Raw genomic sequence first — 23,723 nt, 5'->3', positions numbered from 1 at the left:
CTTATTTGGGCAGCCACTGACTGCTTTTCCAACCAAAGCCCATCTACTCTCGACCATTGAGTTAATAATAATTAATTTAGGCTCCCAAATGAAGAGATTCCATTCGCAATACTGCCAGTTTTCAATTCTTCCTGTCATAACATTTTATATCGGAAAGGTGGTTCCGATTGTCATTTTTGGATTGGAATCTAACTTTCAGGCTTTTGAGAGTGACTGGGGAAAAGTTGAGGGCATAATTTGGCAAAGAACTCTTGCACTTCCCAATTGTCTACCTATTGCTTGCATAAGATACAAGCTGGGTCTCACTTTATTGCTATGGATGGAGTGGAAATGGGTATCCTTCTATAGGTCAATTTTAGATCCTCCCAAATCATCTTTATATGAGGACCTGAAAGTCTCTTTACATAATTCAAATAATTGTTTCCTGAATAAATTGAGATCTAAATGTGAGGCCATATTGTCTGACTTAGACAGCTCCATTGACATTCTGTTACAAAATCCTCTCAAAGTAAAAGAAGGAATTAAATGTATGGACTGGATCAGGACAGTGGGCAGCATGACATTATCTGCATCTCTTACTTTAACAGATAGGCCTAGGTCTTTTTTATCAACATATTTAAAGAAATATGCTGACCCTGCTATGCAATAACATTTTCTGAGATTGAGACTAAATATTCTAACAAATTTGGAAATTCTGCACATCAGAGACAAAGAGAAACATCTGTCAAATATAAGTGACAGGTGTGACGAAATGGAAATGCAGTCAGTTTTCCATCTTGTGTCCGAATGCACAGGGATATTGAATCATAGAGTTCAAAGATTTTCGAGATTTATACATGATGCTAGATTACTAGATTCACCCATGTTCTGGCAAAGACTCATCGGGAAATTACATTTTTCTTCCGGGCGAGGTGGTATGTCTCCGTAAAGAACTGAATTTAATTGGAAAAAGGGAGATGGTCATATGTGACATTTGAAAAGTGATGAAGATCCCTGCTGACTTCTTTTCTTTTTCTTTTTTCCTTCTGCTTTTTTTCTCCCCCTCTACTTGGGCTCTTTTTCATTTGTTTTGGCCACTGTAAAAATGTGATTCCTTGCTCAGGAATTTGTAAACTGTTTTTTTTCTCTTTTAATTAACTGTTATCTTGTATTTGGATATGGAGTGTTAGTGATATGTGTAAAAAGTCAAGTTATGTACTTTTCTTTTTGGCTAATACACAATAAATACATTTATTTTAAACAATTGTTTGAGTTGGCTATGGCTCCCTGCCCTTCTAACTCCACATCCCCTTCCTTCCTCCCAACCCTCTTGTACATTCAGTCTTGGCAGCTTTCTCACTTCTTCACCGCCCTCCTCTAGACTCCGCTGTCCATACCCGCTTCTCAACAGTCCTTCAGTCTGTCTTTAGTCGCCCACCAGTCTTTACCAGGCAGTTTCCTCTTCAATGATCCGCGGGCTGCCTGTCCTCCTTCTTCCATAGATGCTTCAGGGTTCCTCATGCCTAGCATCTTCATTCCCTCCTCAACGGAGGTGTTCGTCCACTCTTCATTATCCATTTGGACTTGTAATCTGGTTGGATAGGATTATCATGAATTAGTCGAATCTGAAATGTCCGAAGGAGAAGAAAACGATGGAAAATAACTTTTGTTTTCCTCTCCTCTGGACATTTCTGACAACCCGCTTTCCCCCCACCCCCTTACTTACCTGTGGGTGGCACACCTCCTTGTGTAACACAGTCTCCTGCATCCCTCTGCGACAATCCTTCCCTTCACTTGCGGATCCCCTTTAATTTCCATAACTTCATTCCTACGGGTGCAAGGAACACCTCTGCTAAATTTATAGTGATCAAGGGTTGCAACGGACACCACTGCATCCCCCCACTGCCCTTGTTCACTATAATGGCACCGAATGGGGGACTTGTTTGAAATGTTCGACTCTATGAAATTTTCATACAGCTGAATTTCGAACAAATCTCCCATTCATTTCTTTCCCGAATAATTATACAGATTCCGGTTGGATATAGCCATCCATATTTTAGCTTCTGTTTAATCAGCTCATCGATAACAGCTTTGAATGTTGTCCTTTTTGCTAATGTTACTGAAGCAAGATCATTAAAACGCAGCACCTCGCTCCCCCTGAAGGTAATATTTATTGCCTTTCGTCCTGGCTGCTCCCATCACCTTGGCTTTGCCCCTCAAGTTGTGCACCTTCAATAGAATATCTCTTAGGTGAGATCCCAGATGATTTCTCCTCCTTCCAACCCTATGCACTCTCTCTATTTCCACTCGGCTATCCATTTCTTTGCTCAACAATCCGGCAAAGAGTTCCTGGACACATGCCATCAGGTCTGTCCCTTCTTTGATATCTTTGATTCTGATGTTATTTCTCCTCAATCGAATTTCCAAATCTTTGCATTTCTCTTTTAGGACATGAAGATTCTCCGCCTACATATGTGTCTGCTGAGATATTTCTGGTATTACCATGTCTAGTCCCATCAGCTTCACGGCGACCTCATTTATGCAGTCTCCCAGAGTATGTAAGTCCTTCCTATTCGCCGCTATAGCCACTGAGAGGTCCTCCTTGGTGTTGGCTGCTTCTGCTTTAACCATTTCAGTTAGGTCATTTTTAATATTTAACTACGGCTGCATCCAGTTCTTCCCTCGTGAGTGGCATATTGGCTCCACGTCTCTTGGCCTGCACCAGGAATCACAGAGTTGCCTGCTTACCGTTAAAATCTTTCTCTTTCCTCTTAGCACCTTGCCTTTATTCTCCTGCTGTCTCTTCTTTGGACCCATCTACATCTTCCACCTCCTTCTTTGCTTCAGGAGGTTATCGTCAGCTCGTCCTCCTCTTAGCCCCTTTCCTCCTCTCCTGAATGTACCTGGTGGTGAGGTGCTTGCTCCCCTGGGATCTCTTTAACCTCTTTCAGGTGACTGTCCTTGCCCCACTTTCCTCTGGCTTTACTTCCGCTGCCCAGTAACTTGACCCCGCATGACCACCTCAGGCTTCTTTCCAAGTCTCCCCTCTCTGACGGGGGCCCCAGGATCTCCTTTCAGGGACGTCATTTCACCAAAATGCCAGGGGAAGCGAAAGTGACATCACACAATGCTTTACCTCTGATGACATCACATGAAGTGATGTCATTTGACTCCACCCCGAAGTGACATCACGGAAAGCGATGGAACACGATCTTTCACCCCTTGACAAAACAGGAAGGGGCATCACATAGCATTGTTGCTAAGTAGACTACGAAAAAAAATATGGTTATGATATCACTGTAATGTAATATACTTTTCATACAAGAATTGATCACCACATGTATCCTTAATATCAGTGTGTATAGGCCCATATTACCAAATTACTGTGAATGCAAACAGATGTCAAAGGCAAAATGATAAGGATGATAATTATTATATAGCATGGACACTTAAGCGCTTTATATAGAACAAATATACATGCAATATCAACCATGGTACTCATTTATCAACCTCAGAAGGATGAAAGGCTGTGTTGGCCTTGCTAGGATTCGAACCTGCAACCTGCAGATCACACACACACACACACACATCACAGCAGAGAGCGCTCAACCCACTGAGGTATCTCACCGTCTATAGTAAAATGAGCAATTACATTTGTGAATGTTATATAAGTCAGAAAGCAAATTACACTCTGTAGTGGATACCATTAAACTGGTAACAGCAGGCCAGTTCATCTGCAGGTCTGGTGCAAAGCTGGCCACATGCAAGCCTGCGTGGATCTACTTTTCAGGCTTCAGAGGTTATCAAAATACATACCACTGGGAGGGATCATAACCGTGTATTAAAGAAGTTAGAGTAGCGCAGGGAAAGCAGCACACTCACACGGTATGCCGTACTCTGGGCACTCGTTACCTCATACATGCAAACAAACATCCTGAACAGCATTCCATGGAGATAGGAAAGATAGGCACATTACAGCAAAGCATTAATTGTGGCCCAGTGAAATCAAGGACCACTTTATGTGCTATGATGAAACATTTCTACACTCTACACGAGCTTTTAGGCACAAGGTTTTTGTCAAGTTACCGAGGACACTGAGATGGAATGTCTTGTGATGATCATAACAGAGACAACGCAGAAAAAAACATGGTATAACTGCAACTTGCGAAAAGGAAAAGACATAGTTCGGAATGGATGCGTATTCTACTCTAAATGATTTTTGGAGGTTTTTGTCTGCATTGTGAATCTGAGGTGTTTAAGAACAGACTAAATCAGTGACCCCCTGAAGTGTGCCTGAAATAAACCTTTGAGACTAGCAATTATTGTCTAGAATTCCAAAAAGGCAAATTATTTGTTATTCCTATTCTTTCTTATTTAGGGTAATCGCTCAAAGTATTACACTTGTGGAACTCCCTTTTTTTTAAAGTGGCCTGAACAACAAAGCCTGCCAATCCCGAAAAAAAGAGCCACATGGTGTTGGCCACAGCCCAGGAGCTTCAATAAAAAAGAAAAAAGGTTTTTTGTCTTTCTTCTTTTTAGGGTTAGCAAGGGAGATCACAGGGGTAGCAAGGGAGACCCCTGGCAACCCCCAAATGATGTCCCTGTTTCCTTTACTTGAGCCCACACCTTCTCTCCTCACTCTAGATATTCTGCATGTGCCAGGTATAAATATAAGCAGCTACCTTATAAGTTTCTCTGCTCAAAGATGGGACTCTTTTCCTTCTTGTGTGGGTCTAGTAGTTTCCTCTCCGTTGACGTTTTTATGGCTGACCCTTTTTACTGCTGGTGAACTCTCCTCTCTACTCGCTTTCAGTCTCACTTCCTGCAGCTGCAGCCGCGCCGTCTTTCCCGCGCTCAGCTCGCCTGCCGGTATTTCGGCTGCCACTGCCAGCGCTATTCCTGTGCTGCTCCTTTGCTCCCCGCCTTTGGGGCTTCTGCTTATTAGTGTCCATTGTTGTCGACCTCACTCCCGCGCTGCTTGTCCACCAGGGTCCGCCCGTCTCCCAGGCTGCGCGGCTCCGGCTGCCAATCCTCCAGCGCCTCAGGTATCTTCCCGAGTTGCACCCCTCTGGTTAAGTTCAGCTGGAACCTCAGCATCGTCCGCCTTTTCCTCTGCTAGGGACTCCTGGGTCTTCACTCTGACAGGCCGCGTGCCTCTCCAGGCCTCGCTCTGGTGGCTTAGCCTTGGGTGTTGTGGCCCTCTTCCTCTCGTTTTCTTCTCCTTTCCCGGCCTCTGCATGCTGCAGGGTACTGCTTCCAGCTCTCTCAAGTCTCCCAAGAGGGTTTATATTGCATTATTATTGTAAAAGATTGGGAGACCTCGCCTCTTACATCTGCTCAGTCCACCATCTTGGACATGCCGCCCAGTTCTATATTAAGAACATCATGCTAGCACCATTTTCCCAAACTCCTGGAAAGACGCAAGCTTGTTTCCAAGCTAAACGAAAGGTAATAACACTCTACCGTCCTCATATCGCCCTATATACCTTCTAGCTAGAACGTTTAAAAAATATTCACACACTTCATTGTATTATTTTATACTCTTGGCTTTGCGAATCAGGTATTAAACATGTACCTGACCCTGGCAAGTGCTGTACACATTAAAGAAGAGCCCATATATGTTGCCTTCATTGACCTATCCACAGCTTTTGACTCCATCAATACGACAAAGCTGTGGATGGTACTTTGCGAGCAGGGCATACCGGAATAAATGGCTCGGGTCCTGCTGGAGCTCCATAGACGTAAATCGATCTGCAGTGAGAGTTGGCCATCTGTGAGGATCGTACCACAGGGTTTAAGGTTGACAAGGGTGTATGCCAGGTGTGCGTCTTGGCACCCATGCTGTTCTCCCTATATTGTAATTATCTTGAAAGCGCACTGCTTGAGGGCCAAGTGGATATCCCACATTTTGGTTCCAAATTAACACTGCTTCCTGTGGGTGCGAACTCTAGAGTGGGTACCACCCTATAGAACAGGCAATTTTTGCCGTGTTCGTTCTCATAGAGGGGCGTCCATGACTCATTTTTGATTTAACAATGCGTCCTGGCCTATGCCGATGACATGGCTCTTATCGCAAGAACACCAAGTTCACTTCAAAAATTAATCACAAGATATGTGAATTTGATGGCCTCGCTGGACTTGAAAGTAAATATGGCCTAATTCTTGGCTGTCAGTATCTCAGCTAGTAAGCGCCCCAAAAGTCGCTTCATTTATACCACCGGGCCAGACAAAATGATCCCACGGAAAGACCATTTTACTTACCTGGGGGTAACTTTTGATAAAAATGTAAGGGGGCTTACGCACTTGAATATCGCTGCCAGGAAGATGGCCCAAAGTACTGGTGCCGTTAGTAAGTTTAGGTCTGTCTTTGGCCCACAGCCTGTGCTGATCATTATGAAAATCTGTGCGATACGCCCAAAAGCTATCAGTATATGCGGTGCCGAGGTCTGGGGTTATGAAGACTTGTATACTTTATAAGTGGTGGAAAACCAATTTTGCCACAGAATATTAGGTCTGCCAAAATGCTCACTGGGCTTCAAACTTTATATAGAACTTGGTATTAACCCGATCTCTCAATTCTGGTCGAATGCAGCACTTAAGCTGTGGCTGTCCTCCCGCTCAAATCGTAAAGCCACATTAACAACTTCATTTTAGATCACTTAATGCCCTATCCAGGTGCTAAAAAGAGCCTGTGGTGCAGCCATCTTTTAAAAAGCCTAGCTGCTCTGAGTGCTCTCAATTTGTGATCTTCAAGCTTTGCGTTTTCAAAATCGGAAATTAAACACCTAACCATGAAGCTGGACACCAACTATAGGGAAACATGGGGTTTGGCTGGCCCAACATTTAAAAATGTAGAGCGTTTCAGGCCATTTCGAAAATTTTTATTCAGCCATATCTTACTTCTAAAATTCACATTCACGAACGCTGGGCCTTGACCAGACTTCGTTTTAATTTGCTGCTGCTAAACACATGGTTTGCCACCTGGACCAACTATGCATTCTCTGCAAATAGTAACTGCCCCTTTTGTATTGCCGAGGCTGAAGCCAGTCCACCTTTCATTTTAATATGCCGAAGTACGCTATCTCATGTGCTTATTATTTGATCCCAATCTTGAAGTATACTAATATAAGGAAATGCTTTCCGACCTGGTTTCAAGGAAAGAACTGTGGGTAAACTCTGCCTTGAACGTCTATTTAAGAAAGGCACCCCGGCCCATATCTGAGACGTTGAAACTTATGACATGTTGAGCCCATTGTTTTTATCCCTGTGACTCAACTTGATGGTTAATATTGTATTCCCTTTTTTATATCTTCTTTTGTTTATTTTTATTGTATCATGTCTTTATCGCGTTGTGTACTTTAATGAATTGTCAAGGTGCATTTTAAATAAAGTTTGATGAAGATGATAATACATTTTTCTTTTCACATTGTCAATCCTTGATTCTGGAGTAAGCCTGGCAGTCTCAGGACTACTCTGCTTAGTATTTGATTGGGGCAATGGTAAATGTATCAACTCCCAAATAAGCCTACGTGCTTCAATCGAGGGCCTGAGCGGTAATCTGTGGTTTCGTCAGTCACCCTTACCTCGTCTACCTTTAGTTCGACTTCAGTCGGTCATGTAACCAACATACACACACACACACATATATATATATATATATGTATATATATATATATATATATAATGCACAACCAACAGAAGTCGCACTTAAGGTCGTTCAGGTAAGTGTTGTTGATGAAATCACGTAGAACTTGCTTGAGCAAATGTCAAGCCCATCACACCTCCTACATATACTAGCCACAGAGTATCAATATACTGCCACTCCAGCTGTGTATTGATACCCAATGTATATATTTCAACACTAGAAACAAGCACTGTGGAATTTCCATCTACTTCCTCACTACAAATTGCTCAAGGCATCACATTCGAGACTACATGCATCCAAACTTAAACAAGCCCCACCTCCTCCTTCCCCTATTCAATAATCCCTCCTCAACATTTTATACCTTTTTTGTGGTGATATCTGGTGCAGCGTTGCCCTCCCCCCCCCAGTCTGCTGTATTCCTCCATAGACCCTGGTCAGGAAATACCGGTGGAGTCCCAATAACACATTTTTACAGACAAGCCTTGGTGCTTGGACACCAGTGTGGTGGGAAACTGCACAATATAAATAACCAATTAAATTGACTTTACCAGGCATAAAGTAGATAGGGCGTTCCTTGACACATATCAAATGATGACTCAGAGACGGCTCTGTGTATGTACAATTTGCTTTGGGCAATTGAATATAAATTAAGTATTAAGTCTGTAATGAAGAATACCATACTTTATCCTAACTTTTTTTCTTTGACAGAGTGTCCAACAACCCAGACCCCGACTTCATATGCGACTCTGCGCTTAGACCCCAGTATTATCATTGCTCCCAACTCCACCTGCTGCCCAGGAAAATCCATACCAGTCATTGTGCCTGTGCTGGGGTTTCTACTCCTGAACCTGGCGAAGGCTCTGGCCAGCTGCATTGTATCCATGGTAAGTCTATGAGGGGAGGTTTTGCAACCACAGATGGATCCCGATGAGCGGGATCAAGGAAGCGCATACAGCAGTAGAAAAGAGTCACATTGATTCGGTAATTGTGTGTAAAGTGCATACAAAAATGAATCACCTGTGAATGTTTGTGCGCACTCAATGTGGATTCAGTGCTTGTGAAAGGTGATACACTGAGAGCACTTATTACTATTAATAATTATTATCAAGTTCTTAAACACTGTTGGTCTTTTGATGTCGTCCTTTCTCCCCTAGGGGGAGCCCCTTCTCATGAGGCTAGGGTGGTGCGTCTACAGTTCAATAATCCCCCTGGGGGTGGTGCACAGGAGAAGGATCACGTGGGAAGTGGAGTCACTTATGGGTTAGGGACGACCATTCCCTCAGAACGCAGTATACCTCTTCTTTGTTAGACCCTCCGTCTTTGCCAAAGTCAAACCCTCCTCCCCTCCTTCCAACCAGTGCCAATATCTTTTACTGTAAAGTCAGCCAACCTAATACAATGAACACGAATAAGGTACAAGATGATCAAACTTGCCTTTCATACATTGTTAATACAAGTACTGGGAAGAAGAAGATGACTAGGAGTTGGAAGATTACTCCAGGGAACTGTTGGGAGTGGTCTAGTTTTCCACCTTACCCAATTGGACCAAAGTAATACAAAATAAAGGAGTGAAAACAGGTGAAGAAGATCCACCCTCCTGAGAGGAACTGCCAGGTATGCCAAAGCGAGTGCCGCAGAACGGGAGAGAAGAACGCTGTGCACAGAGGAAGGAGAAGTACCACGCATAGTCCAGGACGTGAGGACTATGCGCCTCACTACCCAAACAACCTTCTGGGTGTCCTAGGATCACAGGGGCTGTGGTACAGAGACAAGACATCCCTCGAGAGATGCAGAAATCTGCAATTACCGCGACCAACGAGTTGAGGCACCCGAACGCTACCGGAGCCTCACACTGATGTCCCACTGCTCAGAAGACGCAAACCAAGTCCAAAGGTATACGGGCAGACCGAGAGGGGCTAGAGGTGCGGGAAAGCCAGGGAACGAACATGAAGAGCAGAATGAGAGGGTCTGAGACCCTGAGAGCAAAAGAGACAGACAAGAAAGAAACATATGCTTGGCAGGGGAGTAGACCAAGCTGCTATAATACATCACTGCAAGTCTGGAACCTTCACGTCATATGAAATTCTAAGAATAAGGTGAAACTCATTCAAGAAAGCACACAATCTGGGACCCAAGGAGATAAAAGGAAAAGATTAGCAGAGAGTATGAATTATAATTTCCTGGGGTATGTTTGCAAGGAAAGTGAACCAGACATAAAGCTCTCTTCTTCCTAGTACCTGTTCATGCTTTGCAGTAGCTGCAGGACTTTCTGGAGGGTGTGGCAGAGCTGTATCTGGACCGGAGCCGCAAGCAGCTAAGATTCTTTCTTGTGTATGTTTTATAATGTGTGTGTGTGAATGAGTGAGTGCATGATGTATCAGTGTGCATGTGAATCAGTATAGTGAATGCTCTCTGTGAATGTGTTGTGTGAATGTGTGTGCACGTATGTGATTTTGCTGGGCCTGGGGAATGGGTGGGGGTAGAGGTCAGGGAACAGCAACAACGTAGTTTCTTCTGGACTTCTACCATAGATGCCCTGTAAAAAAGCATCACCCTTTCTTTTACAAACCGTTGGTTGATAAAAGAAAGGTGAGGTGTTATTACTTGGTGCCCTCAAGTATCAAAGACTGATGATGCTGCATGTAATGTTCTTTTCTGAGAGGTCACTTCTGTGAGTGCAATCCATATGCAAATTAGGAGGTTTTCATGTATGTATGTGTTATTACTTGGCTAGACTGGCATTTTGTGGCAGCAAGTCAAGTCCTTTCTTACTGTGACATGTTTTCTTTTATTCTCGGCATCTACGATAAAGCAAGAATGGTATGTGTGATTATTTGGCTAAACTGGCATTTTGGGGTAGCCAGTATGGCCCTTTCTTAAATTATTATGGCATGGGATTTTATTCTGGCTATCTATGATTCTTGTTATTACATGCCTAGACTGGACTAAATGGTGCAGCCAGTTTGGACATGTTTTCTTGTTGCACCATGGCATTTTTAAAGGCAAGGCCAGCAGGAGCATGTTTTTATGTGTGGATACTGCTACATATTTTTTTATAGCATAATTACTGGCATTATGTGCAAAGCCAACATGAGTATGTTCTTATATGTGAATTCTGGCATATATTGGCGCAGTCAGCATGGCAATTTATGGGCACAGACACTGTGAAACTTTGTTTATACTGGCATATGTTAGGGGGGAAGGCATCATGAAAATGTTTTGGGAAATGCTCCTGTGCCCTGTTGGTGACTTGCATCTATTACATTTCCGGAATGGAGTTACCCTACAACACCAATTGCAAACTGCCTGGCTTTTTACCCAGTTTATCACAGAAAGTGTGCTGTGTAATGCACCATTTTAACCAAATATGAAAAGAAATTCTCAGGGGGGAAACACAGAGACCCCCCACCCCTATCCCCAAAGTCTAGTTTATTGGTTTGGGCGTGCTCGCTACGTTTGGTTGCTCTGTCATATTTGTGGGAAATACTTACTCCCCTTAATGAAAAGATTCACTGGTCGTCACTTTAAGATATAAGAAGGTAAGCAATGCTTATCATTACGGAACCATGCCTACTATAATCTGGTAGCATAGAATAGGAAGTCTCACAATCCATGTGATAAACCACTGAGCCATGAAGCCATCATTTGGCATTGATCTATTATCCGGGCTACTAACAATTATTCAGAAAACTATGGTAATCAGACAGAATGAATCCTTAGATGACATAATGAACCACAGTTGGCTGATGACTCTGACAGGCTGCTGGTTTCCTACCGTCAGTATAAGCAGAGCAGAACAGTGTCCCAAAGCACAATGAGGTGTGCATGTATTCTATATCTGCCTGTAACCCTTTGAAAGTCAGGTGATCATAATTGCTTGTGCTGCCATTGATTCCTCTCAGGCCCTTAGGATGAGCTGCTCTATGATTTCCTAGCCTCTTTTGGAACTAGATTGGCCATCATCTTATAATATCTGTTGCATAAGAGTGGTGGATCCTGAAGCAATGGAGAAGTTATATTCTGATGTCTGATGCTCAGAATAAATTAGCACCATCACGCAGTAGGGCAACAACACGAGGTGTGATATAATCCAACCAGGAAGAATGACCATCACCAAGCATGGCCAAGACTGATGCATTCACTATACTGCACCCATACTTTACCAAGGTGTTTTTTGAAGCCTTGTGGTGATAGAAATCCATCTATCTCAGATGGGAAAATATTCCAATGGGTAGCTGCTGTCATAATTGCAAAGCAGCTCATGAGTAAGTGTTTGCACATAGATGTCTTGTATTGATTGACAAACCAGTATTTCCCAAGTTAGTGCCTGTCCAATACACGCAAACCAGCATTCTCTCATTTTGACATTCTCAGTTTGCACAAGCGCAGTATATATCCTGTTTTATCATCCATGTATGTCCAGTATTTTCCCAACTATCAAATCACAGCATATTCACTTTGACAATCCCAGTGAACTCTGTTTAACAACCACATCAGTCTAACATTTCAAAATTCCAGTGTACTCCCAGTTACACATTCCCAGCTTGCACAAAGCCAGTTTATTGCCTGTTTGACCACTCAGTATATTTTTAGTTTGACAGCCTTAGTATAGTCCCAGTTTGACAATTACAGTAAACTCAGTTTGACAACTATGTTACCATCCCAGTTTGACAAACCTAGCATATTCCCAATACACACAATCCCAGTAAATTCCCAGTTTTACCATGTTATTATACTCCCCGATTAACAATCTCAGTACACCTCCAGTTTTAGAAGCCCAGTATACTCAGAGTATAATATCCATGGGGTGTTAATCCTAGTACAATCCCAGTAATGAAAACCATAATGTATTTCCAGTTTGGCAATCCCAGTATACTTCTAGTTTGAGAAACACAATATCGTCCTAGTTTCATTATACGATTTGTGGTGAGCCAGAAGAAGTACTCAAACAATTAGAGTTCATTCTCAAAGGGTTTTATTCTAAACTAGCTGATATACCCAGTGTTCCTCAGATTTTCATTCCCTCATAGGTACAGGTAACTGTGCAAAATGTGCTGCAGATTGGTGAAACGGTGTCGAATTGTATAAGCAACAATGCTTTCCCAAGCCACAAACCCACACATTTTGACTTTTGCTGAAATCCGGAGGAAAGGTGTGGGGTGTCCAAATGTTATGTAACCAGTAATGTCTGTAGGGTCCTAACAGGTGACTCTGCAGAATTTGGTGCAGCTTGGTGAAGCAGTGTGGAATTGTATAGGGATCATATGCGAAGCCACAAACCCACCCACACATTTTCACTTTTGCTGAAATGTGGGGAACGAGGTGAGGTGTCCAAATGTCACATAGCCAGTAATGTCCGGAGGGTTCCAACAGGTGACTGTGCAAAATTTGGTGAAGGTTGGTGAAACGGTGTGGAATTGTATAGGGAAAATACGCAAAGCCACAAACCCACAAACAAATGTTCTCTTTTGCTGTGATCCGGGAAAAAGGCTTGGGTGTCCAGATGTCATGTAGCCAGTAAGATCCGGAGGGTCCTAACAGGTGACTCTGCAAAATTTGGTGCAGATTGGTGAAACGTTGTGGAATTGTATAGGGAACATATGCAAAGCCACAAACCCACACCCAAATTTGCACTTTTGCTGAAATTCGGGGAATGGGGTGGGGTTTCCTGATGTCATATAGCCAGTAATGTCCGGAGGGTCCTAACAGGTGACTGTGCAAAAGTTGGTGCAGATTGGTGAAATGGTGTGGATTTGTATAGGGAGCATACACAAAGCCACAAACCAACAAAACCTTAAATGGTCACTTTTATATATATAGATATATAAAAGGGTCAAAATGCCTAACTAGCCCTATCGCTAAGAGGGAAGTTCCCTACCTAACAAAGTGAAAGCTAATGTGGGATTTAGAGTCCAAAATAAAGTTCTTCAGTCTGATGCCTATCCAACTAACTGGCCCTACTGCTTTAGAAAAAGCATCCAATTAAAAGGGAAATTGGAGACTTTGTTCAATAGCCTCAACAGGGTGTCTGATTGGCCTAACTTATACATGGTGCGCCTGGGGTTTCAAAAGTTCCTTTTAAAAACACAGGATATTCTTCCCAGTCTTTGTTTCAAGTTAGGGTTTCACTTCCTCCTGGTATCAAAGAAACTGTCTCTGGTTGTGAACATTTCCAATCCTCCCGGATTTATTAAAAGAACCAAAAACAACACTTCCTTCTTCGAGGTGTTGGGTTCTCCCCCAAAGTTCTGTGATTCTCGTATATGTTATTTTCCTGTATCCAAGCTGTTCCGAATAGGGCAGCCGTTCCCCCCTGTCTTATCAGAGTTCTGTACCTTCTGTGACTTGCCTTAATATAACATGTCCATATTTCTTTCTCAATCTCCCTTTCATAAGCTGTTTGCACCAATGGGTTTCTCAGGTTCCCCGTACCTTTTGTAGCTTTACTAGCTCTTCTTCACAATGTTCATATTTTTCTCAGTCCCCCTTTCATAGGGTATTAGCACATTTGGGTTTCTTCGGCTCCCGTGACCTGTATAGGTTTTCCAGTTCTGATTCACAATGTTCGTATCTTTCTCAGTTCCCATCTCATAGGGTATTTGTACGTTCAGGTTTCTCTGGTTCCCATAACCTGTATAGCTTTCCCAAATATTAATCACACTCTTTGTACCTTTTAACCGTAGGCTCTCCATCGGGTTTCTCAGGCTCCAGTAATCTCATTAGTTCTCCCTGTGGCTGTCTCTGTAGCTATGGTCGGACGTGTGTGTAGCTTGGGGACTCAGCTCCCTCCATGGATCTGGTCTCGGCATCCGTTGCAGGCCTTCCAGCCCACCACAACTCGCTCATGGTCATGCCACCAGATGAGACACAGGTATTCCCGTCTGAACTCCTTCACGAACCTCGGTTGCTTGGTCGGGTATAATGCCATTTGGCAGCCCGCTTCCTCTGCCTTCTTGCTGCCACAGGCTCCGCGGTCCTTCATGGCATCGCCCCTCCAGGATGACATAGATGCAGAGGCTTATGTATGTGTGGCGGATCCCCTTCCTCATATGAGTTTCCTCTCTTACACACTTCAAAGGAATAAACAGAGCATCGTACTTCTTCGGTGCCTATGGCGCTCAAACTATGTTCAGAATTGCCTGTAGGAAATACATGAAAAGAAAGATCTTTGTGGAACATAGTTATTGCCACAGAAATTTAAATCTTTTCCACATCCATATATGCAGATAAGGTGGTTTGGACTGGGAGTTCCATTTGATAATGAGAGACCTTGTGCCCAAGAGGCGAGTCACTCCCGGTGAGGTCCCAGATCACCTCCCTAGCCTCAAAGATGGTGATTCCCCTCTGGGGAGAAGGGAAGAATACCCTGGATTTGTCACATAGTACATTCAGAGTTTTGCAATCATATGGGTATGTTTCCAGTTTGCAGAATAATAGCATATTACCAATCGTGTCATCTCAATGCAGAGCATGCCAGATAATCTATTGGTATTTGCTATACCAACAGATTACCAGTTTAGATAATTGCAAAAGACTCCTGATTCACTGTGCATTGCACAATCCATAATTTCTCAGTTCATTATTGATAAACATTTTGAGCACACTTCTAGTTTTCTGTTACACAAATACAGTAAATTTCCAATTTGCACAATTCTAGTATACTGCCACTTCCTGTTCACACTTTTCCAACATACCCCAACAACCGTGTTACACAATGTTAGTACACTCCCAGTGTTGCTACACAAATCCAGCAAACATACCGTTTTTAAAAGTCCCTGTGTATAATCAATCATATAAGTATTCACTAGAAGATGAATATCTAATCTGTTTCCGACATTCAGCTAAGTAACTATTGGAGGCCAAGTTTTGGAACAGCCATAGTAGAATGTCACTGTGTGATCATGTCATCCACTGTGGATAAATGAGCATCATCAGTCAGAAGGATGTTTCTGTCCAATTATGACATTCAGTCAGAATTATTGACCATTATCAGTGAGTTGGATGTTGTTGTCTGATGATGTTGTCCATCCAGGATGGATGAATAGCCTCGGACAGTAATATGCCACCGTCTGATAATGTCACTCGCTGGTCACCATTTGATGAATAATTGTCTCAGGCTGTATGAACATAACTAATCTAATATGAAATATGCCTCCATCTGTTGACATCATCCACTCAGGAAAAATGTGTATTTTCAGGCATAGCATGTTACTCTCTGATGATATCATAATTCATTAGAAAACCCGGACAGGGAAGCCAGGCAATCAGGTGACTAGGAACGTGGGCTTGAACTGCCGGTACAAGCCTGCGTTCCAAGCCTCCTGAGGACCAGCTCTCCCCGCCGCCATCTTCCTCCCACCCTCCGTCCCCGTTTTGCTGTCTTTATTAACCACCCAACCTCCACTTAACTTACTTTGGCTGCGGCGGCCCTTGCTGCCGCACCCGCACCTTTCCTTTCAGCTTCCCTCGGCCACCATGGAAAGGGAAGAGGGGCTCCATACAGAGCCCCTCTTCCCTTTCCATGGCAGCTATGTTGGTAAAGGATTTTCCTTCCTACAACGGGACGCGTGCAGCGTCCCGTTGTAGGAAGGAAAATCCTTTTTTTAACACCGCGGTTTTGGCGCTTTGTTAACCTGGGGTGCGAATGGCCTTATGCACCCGTTCCACGAGTAACACTGTGGGGGGGTAATGGCCCTGTTCCCACGTTAATGACCCTCACTTCGCTTCAGCCATTAACTGGGGCCGTGGGCCGTTTCTCCCCTCCCCCTGTATTTCCCATGGAACGGGTACATAACACCACATTAACAGAGAATAGCTACTACAAGGCACGACTGCCGCCGCCGGTAATGATTTTTTACCGGGTCCCAGAAAAGGGCAATAACCTGGTCATGCCGACCTTGGTAGACCTGGTAATTGCCCTTTTGTGGGACCCAATAAAAATGTATCCCCATTCCCATTGAGCCCAAAAGGGCTCAATGGGAATGGGGAGGATGCTAACAACGGGCCCGTTAATGACGGGCCCGTTGTTAGCATCCTGGACTGCTAGCGGGACCCGCTAAGGACGCCTGGTCTGACCAGGCGTTCCTTTGCGGGTCCCGCAGCAGTCCTCGTAATGGGGCAGCCTGTAGTGAACAGTGCCGGTACTGTACCGGCACCGTTCATTACGTGGCCGGCTGCCTCCTAATGAGGCCCATTGTCTGATAATTCCATTTTGTCAGGATATAAAACAATGTGAGATGGCAGGATGTCAATATTTGATGATGTGAACACCTCAGGGTGAGTGAATCTTTGTATGATGTAGGTGTTCATAATCTGATTATGTTCCCTGCAAAGGAAGAATGAGCATCATTATACAGTGCGATTTCACTGTCCGATGTTGGCAGGTCCCTGGAACAAATGCGCATTACCACATTGTAGACTTTCATGAAATCACACAAATACTGCAACTCCAAAATGTCACTTATTTCGAGTACAGCGCCTTTGCGCCGTACTAATATCCCGACCCCCATTACTCCGACTAATGGAAGCGGGGGATGCAGGGGTGTCCCTGACTCCTTTTAATTGGTTTGATGGGGGCCGGGAGTTGCGGGGGTGTCCCCCGCACCCATTACATGGTAGCAGGGAACACAAATGAGTAAAGAAAAAAAAAGAAGACAAAAAAAAGAAAGGACCCTGCGGCACCAGCGCCGACCCACATAAGTGGGTGGAAATTGACGCTGCAGCGATCGAGGGAAGTCGGCTGTACACTTCCATATATGCCACCGTTAAGGTAAGAGGCCAGGGTGGGTACAGTGGGGTAGGTGCTGCGGGCCACAGTAGTCTATCCGATCACTGCGCCGCACCGTAATGGTCGTCAACATTTTCACCTGCTCATGTCCTGACTCAGGATAAATAACCACTATTAAAAATAAAGAGGTCATCATCTGAGGATGGCATCCCTTATCGATTAAAGATCATTATCCTGGCAGCGTCCTTGGGCAGTGGGATGTTACTTATGATAGCATTCACTCAGCATGCGTGAGCCTCAGGATGTCGCAATCTGATGATATCATCAACTCCAGATGAATCAGCAGCCTCAAGAAGTTCAATGCCAATGTTTGATAATGGCAGCCATTCAGAATAAGTAAGCATTGTCGGGAAGTAGGATAACTCTGCCTTATGGTGCCATCTACATAGGGTGATCATAGATTATCATCATACAAAATACATTCACACCCACAAACCACAGTTTATTTTTATATGTGAAAATTATAATATACCGAAGCATATATTAGAGTGTACAGTATGAATCAGATCTGAAAAATGTAGTACGCATCCATTTTAGCACATCATTAACTTTTCAAACCTGGTTGCATTGCTTTTTTTTTGCCAATATGCAGAAAGCGTGAATAGAGCAATAAAAAAACACAGACAACGAAAAACACTCATTGGTAATCCCAGATTTCTGATTTATATTTTGGAATGCCCATGTGGGTGTAGATATGAATGCAGCACCTTGTAAGGGTGGATGGATCCTTCAGCACATGCGTGCTATCAATAACTAATCCCTGCAACACAGAAGAGTGATGGCTGGAGAGTTCAGAATTAATCAAAAACAATGACAAAGCTCTTGACAATCCTCCAGACCACTGTTTTCCAGTATGTCATGCCATTACAAAAGGGGAAAGACCATATGAAAATCCGGCTTGGTCCCACCACATAAGGGACAGTCCAGCCCAAACTGTTAGGCCACATCCCGTCTGCACAAAACCCCAAGAAACCCCAGATATATCACAGCTGATCATTTTTCAGATGACCATCATAGTTATCAGGAATAGTTCAAGTATAGCTGAATTGCCAACGTGTCCTATAATTGAAGAGGAGTTGAAAAAGCTGCAAACTCCATAGATTCTGACAAAATATGCTACACTTTAATAAGAATTCAATCAAGGTTTTGAACTATATCTTTATATATTCGATTGTCACAAATAATGCATATTGCATGCATTTAGATGAACGAGAGTGGTCTGTTTGTGCCGATCTGGGGAGGCTATTAAAGGCATGGTCTAGTAAAATTGTTTATTGTTCCTACGGGTCGGCCATGTTTTTTTAAGTCTAAGTGGCTCGATTTTAGAAAACTTTCCTATGGACCTTACCCGAGTTTTGGTCCATTAAACGCACACGAAAACAGACACCAGGGCGCCGCCATTTTGTGATAATCCTATCACTTGCCGCATCGCCCTGGCTGACCTGCTTCTGCGGCACTAAATCAATTCCCCCGCCCCTGAGCCTAACATTATCCAAACATTCATATTCCCCGCCTCTCTCCGTGACGTTACTGTGCTGCGTAGGCAAACGCTCCCAGTCGTCTTCTACGTGACTCCACACAGAACCCGGAAACCAACACAGACCATCTCACAACACAGTGCGCCACAATTCGGAATATGAAACTGTACTTTAAAATCAAACAGCAACACGGTACATTTGGTAAAGTACATTTATTTGACATTAAATGTTTAGAGAATATTCAGCAATTGCCATATGAACTCCGAAAGCCATTTATTTTCTTTTATCTGTATCCGCCATGGTACACAGGGTGTTGCTTTTCGTAAAAAGAAGCACTTTGGAAGCATGGTGAACCGCAAGGCTGTTCCATCAACTAGGCACTAGTCCATCGTAAAGGTTGATATGTTGCTTCTAGCCACTAGTACAGCGTAAGGGCATCTGGGCCCTTGGCGATCGTCCCATAAAATTGTCAGTGTGCTCCAGTTGTTCACACGAAGCTGCAGGTGTCTACTGTAAAAGCCATCTGCTGGTGTCTCAAACCGATAGCAGTAGCAGAAGGGGAGCAAATACCTGTTATGAAAACAAAAAAATTATAATTAGTCTCGCCAGCCGATCTTCATTAATATTACTCATTTTATTTATTACAGCCGATCAGAAACTATTTGCTTGCAAGGATAGTTCAATGGAGTATGTTCGGCTCTAAAATCAATGCGAAAAGTAACTAAATAAATCGAGGCCAACACACAATGATAAACGACAGTTATTCTACATGCGTGAGGAATGATATGATATATGATATGGCATTTGTAACGCGCCTATACTCAAGTGTTTCAAGGCGCGACGAGGCAGGTGGGGAACAAGGGCAGACAGACAACGATCCTACTAGGCCAGGTGTCTTTCTGATCGCGCATGGGGAAGGGGGGTAGAGGGGGTAAAAGTGCTGTACATGGTTAGTTGAATACAAATTAAATAATAGGGCCAGCTGGTGGCAAGTGCAAGGTAAATGCCGGGAGAAGGGGCTGAAGGATACAGAGATAGTCCCGTAGTGCAGGTAGGCAGTGCAGGGAAAAGTGGCTGGGCCAAGGACTGAGATCGGTGAGACCAGTGGACCTGCATGCCCATGTGCCCACTACGAACACGTTTTCCTTGCTTTTCCTAGCTCTTCATTCATTCATTTATTCATGCATCCATTCATTAAATCTTCATTCCGGTACAAAAGCGTGTAAAGATTTACTTACATTATATTTGAAATTTCCATTGTGTCTCTTCGTAATGCAGTGTGTAAAACGGACTGTGCTCTTGACAACGATTTTTGGTATACTGAACTAAAATGAAACTCGGTCTAGTTTCTGAATTTTCTGCCTTATCGTCTCTTACATTATTGCGCACCCCCTTCAAATGTAGTTCTTTCGGCATGGTCCCTGTCTTAAGGTCAAAAAACAATAGACCCTTATACTTCCAGTGCGACTTGTGGGCCTCATCTGGGCGCGAGCTGAAAATCAAAGCCTCTGTCCTTTGCATTCTTTATTTGCAACATCACATAGTATAGGCATCTGTGAGAACTTGAAGTTTAGAATCTGTCTATGTAGTGCGCCTCAATGTGCAAATGCGAACTGGCTTCTCTCCCAAATGCCACGGCCCGCTTGGCGCATTCTAAGTGCCCCAATTTTGTCCCCGTTGTCTGCGAGCTTTGCAGCCCAAATTGAGACATTTAATTTTTGGCGGAAGGTCAGGGAAAGCATAAAGTACCACAGGAGTTGAGTTAAAAGTGAGATTTATTGTGTGTTTGTTTGTTTTATTATTTGCAATACGCAAGCCTCCCCTCCATTAACAGTGCGCAGCATTTACATTTACATGAGATGAGACCTGAGAAAAATATATACATACACATATATGAGGTGAATAGAGAGAATTCAAAGATGACACCCAGCTTGTTCGCCACCCATGATGGTGAAGGTAGGGGTTAGGGTTACAGGTACACTGTACAATAACATTTATTTACAAAAAGACAATCGTATTGCAATTATTTAAATCGGGATTTGTACTTCACAACCAGCTGTGCTTCGGGTGGGCATGGCACAGTCGCAATGTTCGGTGGCAATGGATCACTGCTCTGCACAGAAACGTGCAAAATTCCATATCTGTGCTTCTCTAACACAGCAACAATAAGGCCTTTCATAAAGTCAAACTGCATTTCATCATAGACTGGTTTGATCACCCATTGCTTACTTCGTTTTGAAAACACCTTAGTGTAGCGAGGCATCCTTACTTTAGCCCTAGTCCTAGATTGTTCACGTCCGACATTGCTGTTATGGGCCAAGACCGCTAGTAGAGTGTGATGTTTCATGCCCCGAAAGCTAAAATGCAAGCGCTTTGGCCTGTACTTTAGGCACATATTGTGGAACACCTCCAAATCTCCTGTGTGACAGAATTCTGTCAGTCCTCTCAAATCTCTTGATAGAGTTTTGTCGAAAACAATCTTCTCAATGGCTTTGTGTGTCGGTGAAGATGGAATCAACCACTTCTTCTTCCGTGCCTCCTCTGGGGACAAAGGGCCATGTTCACATTGGTGGAAATGTTGATTTGCTGTCCAGCGGTGAACGTTGGTACAGTGGTTCATCAGTGACCGCCATTTTTCAAGTAGTATTTCCACTGACCCTTCACAAGTTTTTGAGCTCCACCAAAGATGGTTGGTGATAGAATGTGACCACTGCAAAATACTTTCAAAACCTTCTTTTTTTCCTGCAGCCATGATTTTCTTACTGATTGATTTAGCAAGATGCCATACGTCAAATTGATGATTTATATGTGGGAACTGCTCTCTCATTGTCTTGGCAATTGAAACGTGTCTGTCCGTGGCTATGAGGTCGATGTGCATTCCCCTTGATTGTAGATATTCCACTGATTTTATAAATCCTAGTTTCTCCATGGCCACTGACGATGTACATTGTGTTACCTGCAAGACCACCGAACTCACAATTTTCTTACTATCCATGTCCTGAAAGTGGTAGGTGCAGTACTTGGCAGAAAATCCAGGGCTGTCGCACTGTCCATCGCCGGCTAGCCTGAATCGTTTGCCTTCGAATGTACTTGCTAGAGACAATTGTTCAATTTTCCAAGCATCACTAATGGCCGGAAACAGATAATCACGTTGGTATATGTAGTACAGCGCTTTAGAAATGAAATGGAGTCCCACAAACTGAAAGAAAGCCTCTAACTTTCTAAAACTGGAGCCACTAAAAAGTGATGCAGCTGCACACAGTAGATTGCCTGCTGGCAGTTTCTCCAGCATCGGTTGTGCAGACCATGAGAACCTATGATTTAATCTACAGGCGGCATTTATTTTGATGTTACTGCCTTTTATTTGATGAGTCACATTAATCAATGGCTTCCCACATACTTTCCCTCTAATGGAATGCACACATTTCAGCATACTTATAATTTCCATCAAACAACTGTCGAATACAATGTATTTGCTCTCTTTCATTAGACTGTCATCCTGCGTCAACGTTGTTTCGGCCTGTGACGTTGTGGAGATTTCAACACATTGGAAAGTAATATCGCTGATATCAAGTTCTGATGCGTCTATGGATGCTGCGGCTGGTTCATTCTCTGTCATTTCGACATCTATTACTTCAACATTGATGGGAGAACACAACAATGTCGACAGGTTTTTGGGTGGCACATTTTTGGCGGGTGTAGATTGTGTGAATTGATCTGCAACTACTTCAGAGCTATCTTCAATACATTCAATAACATCTTCTTGTGGTGGTGCGGTCGCACTGTAGCTATGGTCCAATGCAACTTTGCTGTAGTCTCCAAGCACAGTTAATTCATGTTCTGGCCATTGGACATGAGCATCTCGAGCCTGAACACGCCTCGCCTCAATTAATAGTTCCTCCATAGTATACATGGTCTGGCAAGCAACATCTCTCATTCGCTTCACTGTCTGTGTATGTATAGTTCTGACACCCACGGGTAACTGGAGGAGAGATTGGAAAAGGGATGTTCAGTTTAAACACAAGATAAAGTGTAGTCCAATTGACTGGAAAAAAACATAAAATAGTCCCCAGCACAAACATTTTTTTAAAGTTATGAACTGTTTGTAACTAACCTTTTTTTGTTTTTTTTTCTTTGCAACTTTTTTGACTCGACCTTCAACATCTGCACGCTGTAGCTCCGATTCGTTTCCGCATGTCCTCCCTTCCTCTTGCGCTGCAACAACTATATTTTCTGTATCCACATAGACAGCACGGAATGAGGCTCCATCGTCTCCCTGAAACATAGTACTTTCATTACTATGTATCAAAATATTGTTAGCATAAAACACACGTGAGGGCGAACACACGGGTACATCTCAATAGCCAAACACAATTTAAACATTGTGTGCAACAATCAAACGACAAGTATTCAACCAGTGATGATCTATTTCGATGGAGCTGTCAGTATCCATACCTCTGGCTCTGCATGGACTGCCATGAATGGTTGTATTGGAGAGGAAGCATCCGCATCTCCCTGAAACACAGTACTTGCATTAGTATGCTTTTCAATATTGGAAACATAACACACACTTGGGGTCGACGGCACAGGTAGATATAAAGAGATAACCACAAATGATGCATTGTCTAAAACAATCAAGGAAAATTTAAGTATGCAGATTTCATCGACTTATTTCTCCGATTCGTTTACATCTGCATCATTTAAATGAGATGTTGTGATTGTAGTGGAATCTCCGTCGTCTCCCTGAAACACAGTACTTAGATTAGTATGGTTTTCAATATTGGAAACATAACACACACTTGGAGTCGAACGCACAGGTACATATAAAGAGATA

The 23,723-nt window shown here is 43.3% G+C and overlaps 1 protein-coding gene across 1 annotated transcript in view; it reads left to right on the top strand.

Annotated features, from left to right (window-relative positions):
* LOC138580570 (uncharacterized) overlaps positions 1-23,723 on the top strand; it is a 257,926-nt gene that overhangs the window by 214,799 nt on the left and 19,404 nt on the right. The window contains exon 4 of the mRNA XM_069651217.1: positions 8,333-8,508. Within this exon, the coding sequence (XP_069507318.1) occupies positions 8,333-8,508 (176 nt within the window). The remainder of the gene's footprint in view (positions 1-8,332; positions 8,509-23,723) is intronic.

Source organism: Ambystoma mexicanum, chromosome 3p, assembly GCF_040938575.1.
Source record: "Ambystoma mexicanum isolate Mex_15411 chromosome 3p, UKY_AmexF1_1, whole genome shotgun sequence".
Lineage (NCBI taxonomy): Eukaryota > Metazoa > Chordata > Amphibia > Caudata > Ambystomatidae > Ambystoma > Ambystoma mexicanum.
The sequence above is the reverse complement of the archived record's forward strand: the minus strand, read 5'-3'. Positions and strand labels throughout refer to the sequence as shown.